Source organism: Monodon monoceros, unplaced genomic scaffold, assembly GCF_005190385.1.
Source record: "Monodon monoceros isolate NGI ecotype Baffin Bay Population unplaced genomic scaffold, NGI_Narwhal_1 Super_Scaffold_8, whole genome shotgun sequence".
Lineage (NCBI taxonomy): Eukaryota > Metazoa > Chordata > Mammalia > Artiodactyla > Monodontidae > Monodon > Monodon monoceros.
In genome coordinates, this window is record NW_021703785.1 from 9,670,266 (window position 1) to 9,685,515 (window position 15,250).

At 39.3% G+C, this 15,250-nt stretch overlaps 1 protein-coding gene across 1 annotated transcript in view; it reads left to right on the plus strand.

Annotated features, from left to right (window-relative positions):
* The window catches only part of NALCN (sodium leak channel, non-selective), a 292,250-nt gene that overhangs the window by 115,593 nt on the left and 161,407 nt on the right, over nt 1-15,250 (plus strand). Inside the window, exon 11 of the mRNA XM_029210183.1 lies at nt 6,667-6,798. Coding sequence (XP_029066016.1) covers nt 6,667-6,798 — 132 coding nt within the window. The remainder of the gene's footprint in view (nt 1-6,666; nt 6,799-15,250) is intronic.

Genomic DNA, 15,250 nt, shown 5'->3' on the forward strand with positions numbered 1-15,250 from the left:
GTTATTTCCACTATTTTATCTTCCAGGTCACTTATCCGTTCTTCTGCCTCAGTTATTCTGCTATTGATCCCATCTAGAGTATTTTTAATTTCATTTATTGTGTTGTTCACCATTGCTTGTTTCATCTTTAGTTCTTCTAGGTCCTTGTTAAATGTTTCTTGCATTTTCTCTATTCTATTTCCAAAATTTTGGATCATCTTTACTATCATTATTCTGAATTCTTTTTCAGGTAGACTGCCTATTTCCTCTTCATTTGTTAGGTCTGGTGGGTTTTTATCTTGCTCCTTCATTTGCTGTGTGTTTTTCTGTCTTCTCATTTTGCTTATCTTACTGTGTTTGGGGTCTCCTTTTTGCAGGCTGCAGGTTTGTAGTTCCCATTGTTTTTGGTGTCTGTCCCCAGTGGCTAAGGTTGGTTCAGTGGGTTGTGTAGGCTTCCTGGTGGAGGGGACTAGTGCCTGTGTTCTGGTGGATGAGGCTGGATCTTGTCTCTCTGGTGGGCAGGTCCACGTCTGGTGGTGTGTTTTGGGGTGTCTGTGGACTTATTATGATTTTAGGCAGCCTCTCTGCTAATGGGTGGGGTTGTGTTCCTGTCTTGCTAGTTGTTTGGCATAGGGTGTCTAGCACTGTAGCTTGCTGGTCGTTGAGTGAAGCTGGGTGCTGGTGTTGAGATGGAAATCTCTGGGAGATTTTTGCCGTTTGATATTATGTGGAGCTGGGAGGTCTCTTGTGGACCAGTGTCCTGAAGTTGGTTCTCCCACGTCAGAGGCACAGCACTGACTCCTGGCTGCAACACCAAGAGCCTTTCATCCACACGGCTCAGAATAAAAGGGAGAAAAATTAGAAAGGAAGAATTAGTAGAAGTAGAAAGAAAGAAAGAAGGGAGGGAGGGAGGGAGGAAGGAAGGAAGGAGGGAAGGAAGGAAAAAAAGAAAGAAAGAAGATAAAGTAAAATAAAAGTAAGATAAAATATAATAAAATTTTTAAAATAAAAAATAATTATTAAGAAAAAAAGAAAAAATTTAAAAAAATAAAACAAAAAAACGGACAGATAGAACCCTAGGACAAATGGTGGAAGCAAAGCTATACAGACAAAATCTCACACAGAAGCATAAACATACACACTCACAAAAAGAGGAAGAGGGGAAAAAAATCATAAATCTTGCTCTCAAAGTCCACTTCCTCAATTTGGGATAATTCGTTGTCTATTCATGTATTCCACAGATGCAGGTACATCAAGTTGATTGTGGAGCTTTAATCCACTGCTTCTGATGCTGCTGGGAGAGATTTCCCTTTCTCTTCTTTGTTCTCACAGCTCCCGGGGCTCAACTTTGGATTTGGCCCCGCCTCTGCGTGTAGGTTGCTGGAGGGTGTCTGTCCTTCGCTCAGACAGGACGGGGTTAAAGGAGCCGCTGATTCGGGGGCTCTGGCTCACTCAGGCCGGAGGGGAGGGAGGGGCACGGAGTGGGGGGCGGGCCTGCGGTGGCAGAGGCCGGCGTGACGTTGCGCCGGCGTGACGTTGCACCAGCCTGAGGCGCGCCGTGCGTTCTCCCGGGGGAGTTGTCCCTGGATCCCGGGACTCTGGCAGTGGCGGGCTGCAGAGGCTCCCCGGAAGGGGGGTGTGGAGAGTGACCTGTGCTCGCACACAGGCTTCTTGGTGGCGGCAGCAGCAGCCTTAGCGTCTCATGCCCGTCTCTGGGGTCCGCGCTTTTAGCCGCGGCTCGCGCTCGTCTCTGGAGCTCCTTTAAGCAGCGCTCTCAATCCCTTCTCCTCGCGCACCAGGAAACAAAGACGTAAGAAAAAGTCTCTTGCCTCTTCGGCAGGTCCAGACTTTTCCCCTGACGCCCTCCCCGCTAGCCGTGGCGCACTAACCCCCTGCAGGCTGTGTTCACGCCGCCAACCCCAGTCCTCTCCCTGCGCTCCGACCGAAGCCCGAGCCTCAGCTCCCAGCCCCGCCCGCCCCGGCGGGGGAGCAGACAAGCCTCTCGGGCTGGTGAGTGCTGGTCGGCACCGATCCTCTGTGTGGGAATCTCTCCGCTTTGCCTTCCTCACCCCTGTTGCTGTGCTCTCCTCCGCGGCTCCGAAGCTTCCCCCCTCCGCCACCCGCAGTCTCCGCCCGTGAAGGGGCTTCCTAGTGTGTGGAAATCTTTCCTCTTTCACGGCTCCCTCCCACTGGTGCAGGTACCGTCCCTATCCTTTTGTCTCTGTTTATTCTTTTTTCTTTTGCCTTACCCAGGTACGTGGGGGGGGGGGGTTCTTGCCTTTTGGGAGGTCTGAGGTCTTCTGCCAGCGTTCAGTAGGTGTTCTGTAGGAGTTGTTCCACGTGTAGATGTATTTCTGGTGTGTATGTGGGGAGGAAGGTGATCTCCGCGTCTTACTCTTCCGCCATCTTCCCGGAAGCTCCCCGGTTTAATTGATTTTTGATTTTGGAGTTGAGGCACTGGGAGGTGGGCATCCATTTTTGTGATGATGTTTCTTAATATAGAGCCATAATATGCCAGCCAGTATTTGTTATATGTTTTAGTCAGTGATTACAAGCTTTTAGAATCATAAAATTGTGAATGCGTAAAACATTTTATAGGTCACCCAGTTTAACCTGCTACTTAGGAGTTTCCTCTACAACAGAGCTTCTCAAACTTTACTATCCACATTAATCACAGCTAAAGATGCAGATTCTGATTCAGTAGGTCTCTGCATTTCTAACACACTCCCAGGAAGCTGCTGGTCCAGGGACCACACTTTGCATAACAAGGCTTCTGAGCATTCCTGACATTGCTGCCTTGGGGATGATTCTGCTGTAGTCTCTTCTTCATATTTTGATAATTCCAACTGTCACATACAGAAATCAGTAGGTCTTGGATCAAAGCCAAACTCAAAACATGTGCAAACTTTTTCTGATGGTTTAAAAATATAAATCAAAATGACATTGCAGGGCTTCCCTGGTGGCGCAGTGGTTGAGAGTCCGCCTGACGATGCAGCGGACACGGGTTCGTGCCCCGGTCCGGGAAGATCCCACATGCTGCGGAGCGGTTAGGCCCTTGAGCCATGGCCGCTGAGCCTGCGCGTCCGGAGCCTGTGCTCCTTGACGGGAGAGGCCACAACAGTGAGAGGCCCGCATACCGCAAAAAAAAAAAAAAAAAAAAAAGACATTGCAATTGAAGGGATTTTTTAAAAAGCTAATGTGTAGGCAGGATCTGAAGAGTCTTATATTAAATATATCTATAAATATATAGATATATATACATATATAAATATATATACACACACATACATATATACATATATATATGTATGTGTAAGTTTATCTATATAGCCTACATCCATATTAAATCATACAATTGTGAAAATCTCAAGTTATATAATATTTTTTGGCACTTACAACTTTAACATTTTCCTTTACATTAATTTTTATAACAAAATGAAAAATCGCGGGGCATAAATTTGGACTGTCCTATGGATGTAAGCGTGACTCTGAGTGTAATGTTGCCAGCCGTTCTGCACTAAGGAAGCCTGTAGCCAAGTTCAAACGTTGGTTGCATTGGATTGAGTTGAAGTGGTCTATGTAGCTAGCTCTATCTTTAAAGCTAAAGTTACTGGTTTTATTATTTAAATTTGGCTACTGCACATACTGATTACCTTAATTCTTATTTAATATTTGAAAGTTATTACTTTGGAGAAAGTCAGCCGAGCAATGGTGATTATAGCATATCAAAATCCATTGTAAGTGATTACTTTAATGACTCTGTACCAACAGGGATATGTAGACATTCAGACAAAAAATAATCTAATTATAATGACAGCACCAAAGTGAAGCTGTGACAGTTACAAAACCAATTTAAAAGTTTTTTGACAGCCATGGCTAAAAGCTTTGTTTGGACCTTTCAGTAATAACAGTTTACTTAAGACATAAATCCACAGCTAAGGAAAATAGAAAGTTGTGGCTTTTCTGTCATGCAGATGAAGTGGAAATCAGTTGAAATGTTTTTAATAGAACATTATATTGAAAAGAGTATAGAAAAGGAATAATAGTTATGGAATTTAACTCTCACAATGCAAGAAAGACTAAATAAAAATTCTAGTGAGGATAGAAACTTGGCCACTGATCTGCTTATCTACTTTATGAAGGTCAGTAGTTCCTGCAAGCAAATTGATGTGCATTTAAATATGTTGATTGACAGTTCTGGAACTTGATTTTGTATTACCCATAAAATAAAGTCAAGGGCAAATAAATGGATGTAAGAATGCATCAGTAGCCATGGTGACACACAACCTTACTAGATATCTGCTTTTCCAATGGCTCTGACATCTCTCACATTATTAGACTTTATTACTTTTATTTATCTCACTTGGCTCTGGACTCAAATATACAACATAATTAATTCTTTGACCTAGTACAATTTATTTCTCATTCCTGAACAGAAAAATACCTCATTCACAGAACTGCATTTTTTTTACTGCAAATCTTAATAGAACATTTATAATATGCAAGTGCTGATGTAAGAGCTTACAGATATTTACTTGTTTATGATAACAACTTTTAGAGTAGCCAGTTTTGTCTCCATTTTACTGATGGGAAAACTGAGGCACAGAGAGGTTTAAGTATCTTGCTCAGGGCCAGGGTTCGTATGTGGTAGAGTTTCAGCTCCACGCACTTTGGCTCAGAGCCCGTGCTGTTGCTGACTGCAGGGTCATGAAGCCATATGAATGTGCATATGTGGATACAGAGAGCCAGTGGTGGGTTCAGAGGCATCCTTTGCCTCTTTTTCTGTTCTTAGGTTCTGCTTTAGTTATGTTCTTTCAGTTGCAAAGACCGAAGGAGTCTCAGGTCGAGATCAAATGGTGTCCTTATGTGTCTGTAAGTACTAAGAACAGGCGAGACCCTGCTACATGGTGGCACCAGTCCCTGGGCAGTTGGCGCCAAGGGATGTGATTCAGTGGTTTGTTATGTGGTCAGCCTCTCTCTCCTCCTTCTTCTGCCCAGGGCCTTCAGCTTCTACTCTGTCCTTTTATATACTTCCTACCCCACAGTGGGCAGGGGCTACCAGAATGGACTTAAACAGACATGGGTACGGAGCCTGGCTCTGCTGTATACTTGCTGTGTGGCCTTGGACAAATGACTTAATCTTTCTGAACTCACTGGAAGAAGTGAGTAATATATCCCACTGTGTATATGGTGGAGATGAAAAGAAATGAAATAAATAACATACTTATAGTATTCAATACATGGTAGCTATTATAATAATAGTCATTTTTTTGGAATGCCTAATTATTTCACCTCAGTATAGGCAGCAGACTTGGACCAGACTTGGGTCCAAATTGTGGTTCCATCTTCAACATGTGTGTGTCAGACAGGAAGTTATTTAACTTCTCTGAGCCTCAGTTTCCTTCTCTATAAAGTTAGAGTAACTTCCTAGGGCCGTTATGACATTAAATGAGTTAATTTATGTAAAGCACCTACAACAGCTCCAGGCACATAATAATTATAAATATAGACATTAGCTATTATTAGTTGTAGTATAATTTTCAATAACATATTTATGCAAAGGGTACAAAGTTCCAATATATAAGATAAATAAATTCTGAAGGTCTACTATACAGCATAAGTGCCTGTAGTTAGCAATACTCTATTGTATATTTAAAATTTGCTAAGAGGATAGATCTTATGTTGTGTTCTTACCACTAATAATAATAATAATGGAGTTGAAAGGAAGCTTTGGGAGGTGACGGATATGTATATGGCCTTGATGATGGTGATGCTTTCATGGGTGTATTTTTACCCCCAAGCTCCTTGAGTTGTATACATTCAATATGTACCACTTTTTTTAAAGTCAACCATACCTCAATAAAGTGGTTTAAAACATAGAGAGTAAATTATTAAAAATAGTAATTTAAAGAAATAAATAATTTACAGAGGCAATAAATTTAAAAATAAATAGATCTTAGGTTTCTCCCACTTTTCTGCTTTTATGATTATCTCTAAAATGCTTTCCTCAGCAGTAGCTCTTTCTCTTAACAGAATAAAGCAATACTTGTTATGTGGTATCAGCTTTCCAAAAATAATTTCTGCATAGAGTCAGTAGTAAGGATAAAATCTTCCTAACTAATCAGTGAAAATTAAGATACAGGCTGTATACAAGTTCAATGAAATGTATTTTCAGCTTTTAACCAAAAGTCTCTGAAACTGTCTCCCCAGTTATTTTTTAGCTGCCTGCAGAAAAATGATTCCTTTGCTCACACTATTTAGTGACATTCATCAAGTTATCTTAGAAGGACTGTTCTGGACATATGGTTGCCAAGGGGCAGGGGAGTGGGGGAGGGAAGGATTGGTAGTTTGGGATTAGCAGACGCAAACTATTATATAGAATGGATAAACAACAGGCCCTACTGTAGAGCACAGGGAACTATATTCAATATCCTGTGATAAGCCATAACGGAAAAGAATCTGAAAAGGAATGTGTCAATGTATGTATGTATAACTGAATCAGTTTGCTGTACAGCAGAAATTAACACAACATTGTAAATCAACTATACGTCAATAAAATAAATTTTTTTTAAAAAAAGACTGTTCTGCACAGCAGCATATCACAAAGATGTTGCAGACCAAGGCCTAAGCACAAACAGACCTTCTGTTTGTTTCTTTGTTAAGAGTCCATCTGTTTTGCCTCCTCAGCAAATGATGCGGTCATCCGTCTTCCACATGTTCATCCTGAGCATGGTGACTGTGGATGTGATAGTGGCTGCCAGCAACTATCACAAAGGAGAAACCTTCAGAAGGCAATACGACGAGTTCTATCTTGCGGAGGTAAGCAGCTCACGGGGTGCAGATCACTTTTCAAGGTACACGAAAACCTCGGCTAGTCATAGCACCTTTTTTCAATGTGAAAATTGCAGTTTGTTAATTACTTGACTCTGACCAAAGCTGATTCATTGTCTGCTTCAGAGGTGTTTCCCTTGGTCACCGTGTTGCCTGATTTGTTTCCTGTCGCCCTGGGCCTGAGTGATCTTTCCCACAGTGTGTCACATTGCCACGGTAACCTTGCCCCACGGTTACTCTGGCCATCTTGCTATTTTCCTATCAACCTCTCATTTTCTCTCCTTTGTCATGTTGTGTTAGTCTGTTTCCTCCTAAGTGTAAGCAAAGCACAGAATCAGAATATTATAAATGAGCAAGTCAGCTCAGCAGTACCAGGGAGGGGGCTGGGGAGAAACTGAAGGATTTCTGTTCTAAAAATCTGAGGTGTTGCAACCTGCACTAAAGATGTCCAGTCAGGAACAGTAGGTTTAGTGATTAAATTAGCATCATCCAGCACTCCGCATCCCATACCAGAGTTTTGTAATAGACTTCTTATTGCTGGGGTAACTTTGTTAATATTTGATTCTTAAATATTTTTTAATGATTTCCAGAGACCACTACTTTTTTTCATTGTAAAAAATTATTTCTAAAATATATCTTAGAATTCAGTGGTTATGTACTTATGTAAAAATTGACAGCTCTTTCAAAACCCATTCATCATATAAGTGAGGAATGCATATCCAGCTGTGCTACACTTCAAGAAATCCAATATATGAAAAAGACAACTTAAAAAGCAGAAACATTGCAATGTGATTTTTTTTTTTAATATTTATTTATTTATTTTTGGCTGTGTTGGGCCTTCGTTTCTGTGCAAGGGCTTTCTCTAGTTGCAGCAAGCGGGGGTCACTCTTCGTCACGGTGCGCGGGCCTCTCAGTATCGCGGCCTCTCTTGTTGCAGAGCACAGGCTCCAGACGTGCAGGCTCAGTAGTTGTGGCTCACGGGCCTAGTTGCTCCACGGTATGTGGGATCTTCCCAGACCAGGGCTCGAACCCGTGTCCCCTGCATTGGCAGGCAGATTCTCAACCACTGCGCCACCAGGGAAGCCCGCAATGTGATTATTTTTATTACAAAACCACTTTTCATGTACAAAATCAATTTGCCTTATAGTTGAGTTCCTTATATATGGAGAATTCTCCCAGTGCATTTAAAAATGGATTTGGTTAATAAAAAGTCAGTCCACCAACACATCAACTTTTCAGAAAAAGAATTGATAGTATACAGCTATTGAATATAAACATCTATGTGGGTGTCAAGAACCTTTTAAGGAGTCACTTATGAATTCCCCTCTTGTGGAGGTTTGTTTCCTGTAAGAAAATATCATTAGTATTAGACGTTCACTGTAGTAGAGTCTCTGTGATGTGACACTGCCTGATAGCTGTGTCGTATATGGAGCTTACAGTTTAGCAAAAATATAGACGGTGAACAATAACAACTTTTTATGCTGTGGAGAACAAATGACAGGGGCTCATGAAGAAATTATGTCCAGCCCAACACCTGAAAAATGGGTATAATTTTGCTGCAAATCCAGCACAGAAAGCATGGCTTGTCATTGAAAGCAGAGGGGAACATGGACCAAGAGTCATCCTTGCAGGTGAATTTCTAACACAGGGATGGGACTTGAAGGAATCCCAATCAAGTAATTTCCATCTGTCCTGTGAAGTAGGAAACAAGGTCTCATCCAGCCTGATGATGAGACGGTGAAGTGGGAAGCTTGTGGAGAAGAGAGATAGGACACGGGTCATGTGGAGAATGCAAAAAGCTAATGACTGATACATCGAATGCAGCACTGAAGATTGAGACTACAAATTTATAGTGATGCCAATTGAGACAGGCCTGTGACTTTTTTCGGCCTTTCATAAAAGGGAGAAAGGCAACATTCGGATTGATCCAACTCTAGAGCTTTTTCAGTCTAGTGGAGCTGAGAGACAAGGGATCAGGGAACATGGGTGGTTGGCAAAGGAGTTGAAATGATGACCCTGTGGTCTAGGTTGGATATGAAAAGAGGGAAAATAAGAGGAGAATGAAAGAGTAAAAATGAAGGATCAAGGGTCTCCAATGGTCAAAGAACAGGTATAGTTAAAGGGATGGAGTAAGACAGCTAGAAGGTAAGGTTGTGATCAGAGAGCGGGGTGCAGGATTTATATTTCAGAATAATTCTGGGTAACTAAATACAAAATCTAGGGTGTTCTATGGATGTGGGTGGCTCAGACGTAATGATGGAGTCAAGGCAAAGATGGCAGGGAACTATCGGGGTATGGTGTTGGCTAAATCTTCACAGTGACACACGTCATTGAGCGTTGAGGCCACTTCTTCTGGAAGGGAGTGTAAGTGGCACGTGGGAGTGACTGACAGAGAAATGAACAGAGATCAATAGAGGGCCCTCTATCGAGGGCATGGGGAGAGTGTGGGAGAGGGGGTTTTCACCTGACGGAGTACATCTCAAAGGGGTGTGGAGCAGTAATGGGTGGGGCATCTCTTCCTCATCCACACCTTGTCCTCCATGGGCCACACGGGGCATTGGAGCATGAGTATCCTTTTCTGGACAGGGCAGTGGGGGTAGTCATGCATTTGGGACAGGACCAGTAGAGACAAGGATAGAAGAAGCGGACTCTGCTCAGAGATCGAGAGTGAAGAAGAAATTGTTTAACAGGGAACGAGAAACCCAAAGGTTAGTTAAAGGCTCTGGGTGGAATGAGGAGGGAAGAGAGGTGAGGTGGAAGAATTACACAATAGTATTAGAACCAGAGGCAAAAAGGCTGATGACAGAAATGCCTAGAATAAAAACAGAAATGGCTACACGTGATTGACCTTATGCCTGTCTCACTGGAAGGAGCAAATTATATTTGCTTCTGAGGGAGCCCTGGATATTTAGAGATTCCATTAACATTTCCTTTGTAGCCCAGTGTGCATACTCAGCCGTACTAAATCAATCCTATACAGTAAATACATAAGCCATTCTGGGAACAGAAGAACAGAACAGAATTCTCCAGTAAATTTTACCTAATTTTTTCATAAACAAAATTGATCTCTTTCCTAATGTGTTTATGTGTGTTAGCTGATTTATGATCACGCTGTAAGAAATTCCAACAAAATTTCAAATATTTTAATATTGTAGAGTTCGTTGATACTATTTAAGTGTATAGGTAGCGTCCAATGGTAGTTTAAAAATCCTTGTCATTGTTCTTTTTTGTATATAGTACTATTTTTTAATTTAAAAAATCAGAAAGAGGGACTTCCCTGGCTGTCCAGTGGTTAAGACTTCACCTTCCAATGTAGGGGGTGCGAGTTTGATCCCTGGTCAGGGAGCTAAGGTCCCATATGCCTTACAGCAAAAAATCCAAAACATAAAACAAAAGCAATATTGTAAGAAATTCAATAAAGACTTTAAAAATGGTCCACACACAAAAAAATTCTTTTAAAAAAAGATTATTAAAAAAAAATCAGAAAGAGGATTGTATAGTAAAATCTGGCACATGTGTTTCTATTAATTGTTGCCCACTTCCCAAACCACTGAAAGTAAATTTGATTTTCATAAACAACGTAGTAGAGGTTTAGTTCACTTACAAAATGTATAGACATCACTTTATTCTTGAACTACTGAAACATTCAGAATTTGTTCACATCTATTTATCGATTTGGGGTGTCTGAGTTTCCCAAAGCATGTTTGGTCTTTATTCAAATCACATTATCTCTTTTCTTTGTATCAGAAACTTGCACATGGTTTGTTTTAAATGAGTGTGGATAAGTCATTTTAATCACACTTAATTTTTTATGAAATACTCTCTTTTAAAAAAATTGGTAAAGATGGTTTGGGCTTAAGCCAGGAGTCAACAGACTTTTTCTTGAAGAGCCATAGTAAACATTTCAGGCTTTTCAGGCCATATGCCCTCTGTTTCAACTACTCAGCTCTACTGCTGTTGTGCAAAAAGTGAATGTGGCCTCAGAAGGGTTGTGTCCCAGTGAAATTTTATTTATGAAAATAAGCATTGAGCTTGATCTTGGTTTAAGCTGTAGAAACACAGAGCATGCAAACTAACATCCCCATGGGTTAAATTCAAATATAGTAAGACTAACAACATAATAGCTACCATTTTTTTAGAGGTTCCATTATGTTGCCAAGTGCTTTAAAGGAATTCATTATCTCATTTAATCCTCAAAATGGCTATAATAACAGCAATTCAAGTTTATGGACTATAATGACATAGTGTTTAAGGTAATAGCATTATGTAATATTTTGAAATGTTTACCTTTAAAATAGATCACAAGAGGCCATGAGCTTTCAGAGAAGTAATTTCTTGAGTTCCCACATATTCCAGAATAAATTATTTTGAAAATCCAAAATAAACCACTCTACCCAATAGGAGTCAACATGCAGTCTAAAAAACATCCTTTAAGCATAAATTAACCTGCTTAGCTTCTACTGTGAAGCTGGGGACTTGTTTAGTTACTTTGGATCAACTAACGTAAATTTAGAATTAGTTGAGAAACAGGGAAAACTATTCTTTGTTTTCTAGGCTCTACATAAACATAAAGAGGTAAAGAGTTACTTTCTTTTGTAAGAGTTTCATTTTGATCTAAGATAAGTCATTGTCATTAATATACATAAAATCACATGTTATAATGAACATAATTATATTTTACAATGTATAGTCTCATTTTCTTAATAAAGAATAAAACTTGAACAATACTGTCCTATTATTATATAAAAAATATAAATATATCTCTATATCCACTAGATTGTATGTTTAACAGAAGTTTATCAGCACAGCCTTACGCACAGAAGATTCACAATTTTAACAAAATTCCTCTTTTAAGAAACTCATAAATTGGTGGGAGAGAGAGGAGAACAGTGAAGTTATAACAGCATATCCCTGTTGCATTTCTGGTCGAGAGAGAGGTTTACCTCATTTAGAAACTCCAGGGTGTCTCTTTGGTTTCCTCTTTTTCTATGATCTGTGTTTTGAAACAGAAGGGCTTTCATAAGCATAGAATCATTTTGCCATCCTACAGGAAGTTATCTTTTCTAGCAAAGTGATTTCTGTGTTCCTCTGAAGACATTTGGCTTTATGATATTTGTTAAAATGAAATTAAGTGAAAGAGCCATTTATTTTAGTTCCAACAAAATCTGACAACTGTATTTCATCTCAATCACAAGAAATGACTGAATTATGAAAGTAACTTATCCTGCTCTACCAGCAGTCTTTCATATTGTCATTAAGTTTAATTTCATTTTCTGGGAAACTTTAATTAAATAAGTATCTTTTGGCTGTAGCTTTTTCATGAGTTCCTATAGGATTTGGGCAGTATCTTGCTGGGTGAAAAAATAACACAGTAATGACATTCTTGATTATTCAATGATCCATCTCCAAAGTTTGCTCTTTAACTGTCTAGAATATTGAAGTTACACTATAGACTAAGAGTAGGTGATTTACAGACACCTCTGGAATGATGCAGGTCATCATTTATTTGGGTGTTATTTAAGCTGAATTTCATTTAGGAGAATAGTGTTGCCTGAATTGCATTTGTCCTGTTATCTTCTTCTGTGATAAATATGCATTCATTTTCTCATGAATATCCATTATGTTTCTCTGAAATTATGAAATAGAGTCTGCAACACAAATCTTGGATAATATATTTCAAATATCTTTGCACATATGGGCAGTATCTCTACTATTTTATCTTCTGAGACCTGCATAGTACAATCAGCTCATTTATAATTTGTCACCTATAAATGTTCATACATTATTCATTGAATTAAAAGGGCAGAACAATTTCCATTGTTCCATTTATATTAAGCATGTCATTTTCTGTTCAGTTATTTTTCTCCTGAGCTTCAGAAATTTGGCAATCTCTTGTTGTCTTACCTGCTAGCCTCACAAATCCAATTACAAGTTCTTTTGGAAAACAAGCATTTTAAACTAACTTCTTGCAATTTTCATTCTTAAAAAAAAAAAATCTTTTCACAAGTTCTGTGCTTTCATCCTAAGAACAGATATAATAATGTTTCTTAGGACAGTAACTCCTTTAAATTTATTAATTTAACTTAATTTATTTAATTTTAATTAAATCTGCATTCCCTTATTGATAATTTCCTTGAGGACAAGAGGGCTTGTTATAGTAGATATTAAATGACATATGTATTATTATAAGATGAAAATTTGGAAAATAAATAATAAAATGTGGTGTTTAAAGAACTCATACAACCTGCATTCCTGAAAATATTAGTTAAACTTTGCTGTCGTGACATCAAACCTGATTTATCTGTACACCATAAATTCTGAACAGGAGGTGAAAACACCTCTAAGGGGATAAAAATTATTCTTGGGGAGGCAAAAAAATCTTATTCTTGCTATATATAAAGAAGAGATTGATATGTTTATATTTATAACATAACTGTGCTAATAAAATTCCATATGGTGTAGTGATTAGAAACTAAATATCTAAAAAGACTCCTTGGCCGGGGAGGTGGTTAAAAAAAAAAAAAGATTGCAAAACACTGACTTAGGAAAATTGTAAGAAGAAAGAAATATTTTGTTTTTTTCATGTATTGTTTTCAATTTTTTTCAAGTAATGTGACAAAAATCTTTATGAAAAGTTTATTATCCTCTTACAAATCTTGCCTTCACTGTTAAAAAGACAAGTTTCAGCTTTAAGCACCCACCGATGGTGTAATATACTCTGAGGGCTCGAGACAGAGGGAAGGTCCCACTGTGACCTTTTCGATGTGGAGACTGAAGAGTTAGGGGCCAAGGTCATGGGTGCTCCCAGGCTAGGAATGATGAGGCTGCACTGCTGACTGCTAAGGATTTGCAGAGGACCTAGAGATTGTCATACTGAGTGAAATAAGTCAGACAGAGAAAGAGAAATATCATATGACATCACTTATATGTGGAATCTAAAAAAGTGGTACAAATGAACTTACTTACAAAATAGAAATAGAGTCACAGATATAGAAAACAAACTTATGGTTGCCAAGGGGGAAGGGGGGGAGGGATAAATTGGAAGATTGGGATTGATATATACACACTACAGTATATAAAATAGGTAACTAATAAGGACATACTGTATAGCACAGGGAACTCTACTCAATACTCTGTAATGACCTATATGGGAAAAGAATCGAAAAAAGAGTGGATATATGTCTATGTATAGCAGATTCACTTTGTCATACAGCAGAAACTAACACAACAATGTAAATCAACTCTACTCCAATAAAAATTAAAAAAAAAAAAAAGGATTTGAAGATAACCTCTAGATTGGACACATTCTTAGGTGATGCTTCTGGGGAGCCCTTCCAGGTAACGGTTCTGCAGACAGCCCGCTAGCCTCCTTTTTATACGGCCAACAGCATGACAGTTGCAAGTTCCACCCTCTCCAGCAACTGTCAAGGTTGAGTTCCTTGAGGCAGGCTGGAGTCACCCATTGAAAAGAGATTACTAAAAAAACCTCACTGCTTCTACCCTGATTCTTCCCAACTATTGTCTTCTGCTGAATTGAAATCCTATGCTAAACCCTCTAACCTACACTAAAATAACTGACAACTTAATTTTCCTAAATCCTTTTTGTAATTCCTGACATAGTTCTCCCCCACTCCAGAATAACCCATAATTACAAGTAAGTTAGACATATTTTTATGCATAATATTTTTCCATGAAATTTCAGCACTTTGGGATTGATACTGGTTTTCAGAGAATGGGAACATTAGCTTGTTAACAATTAACAAACTATGTTAGAAAAAAAGGTACTTGCTCCCAGGAGAATTGGAATCAGGAATTCTAGTAGGAAAATCAGTGGGAATATGGGTATTTATACATAATCACATAATAGTTTGCTAAATCACTTTTAGTGCCTTTTAGTGTCTTTGAAAAGCATATAAGTTTTCCCACCAGGCAAATAATAATGCAGATGGATCCAGCTGCCTATTTTATTATAAATTATGATCATTTAAACAGGTCATTCCATCTGTCTTTTGATAGCAAATACAAAGTTAGTAAAGTGATTAATTGTATTTATATGTAATTAGACAATCTATTTGGATATATTTCAGGCATTTATTGGTAGTTCCCTGCTTTAAAAAAAAAAAAGCCTACTTTGATATGGATTACTTCCTTTGGAGTGAAAGCCTAAAAATACAGGTGAGGGAGAAGTGGAGACGTGGGCAGTGGCCAATGCTCCCTCTGCTGTTACAGCAGCCAGGCCGGGCTGCAGGGGAACCTTCAGGACGGATGCATCTGAGTTTCAGCTTTTCCTGAACTCTGCCAGGATGCCTGGGGGAGGGGACAGGTGCTGGACTTCCTCATCGTGCTGCGGGCCCTGGAGTGAGAAGTCAGGGTTAGAGAGGAATTGCCTCTTGTTATGACTTGCAGGGATCTGGGTCCTCTGGTTGCCTCAGGCTGACCC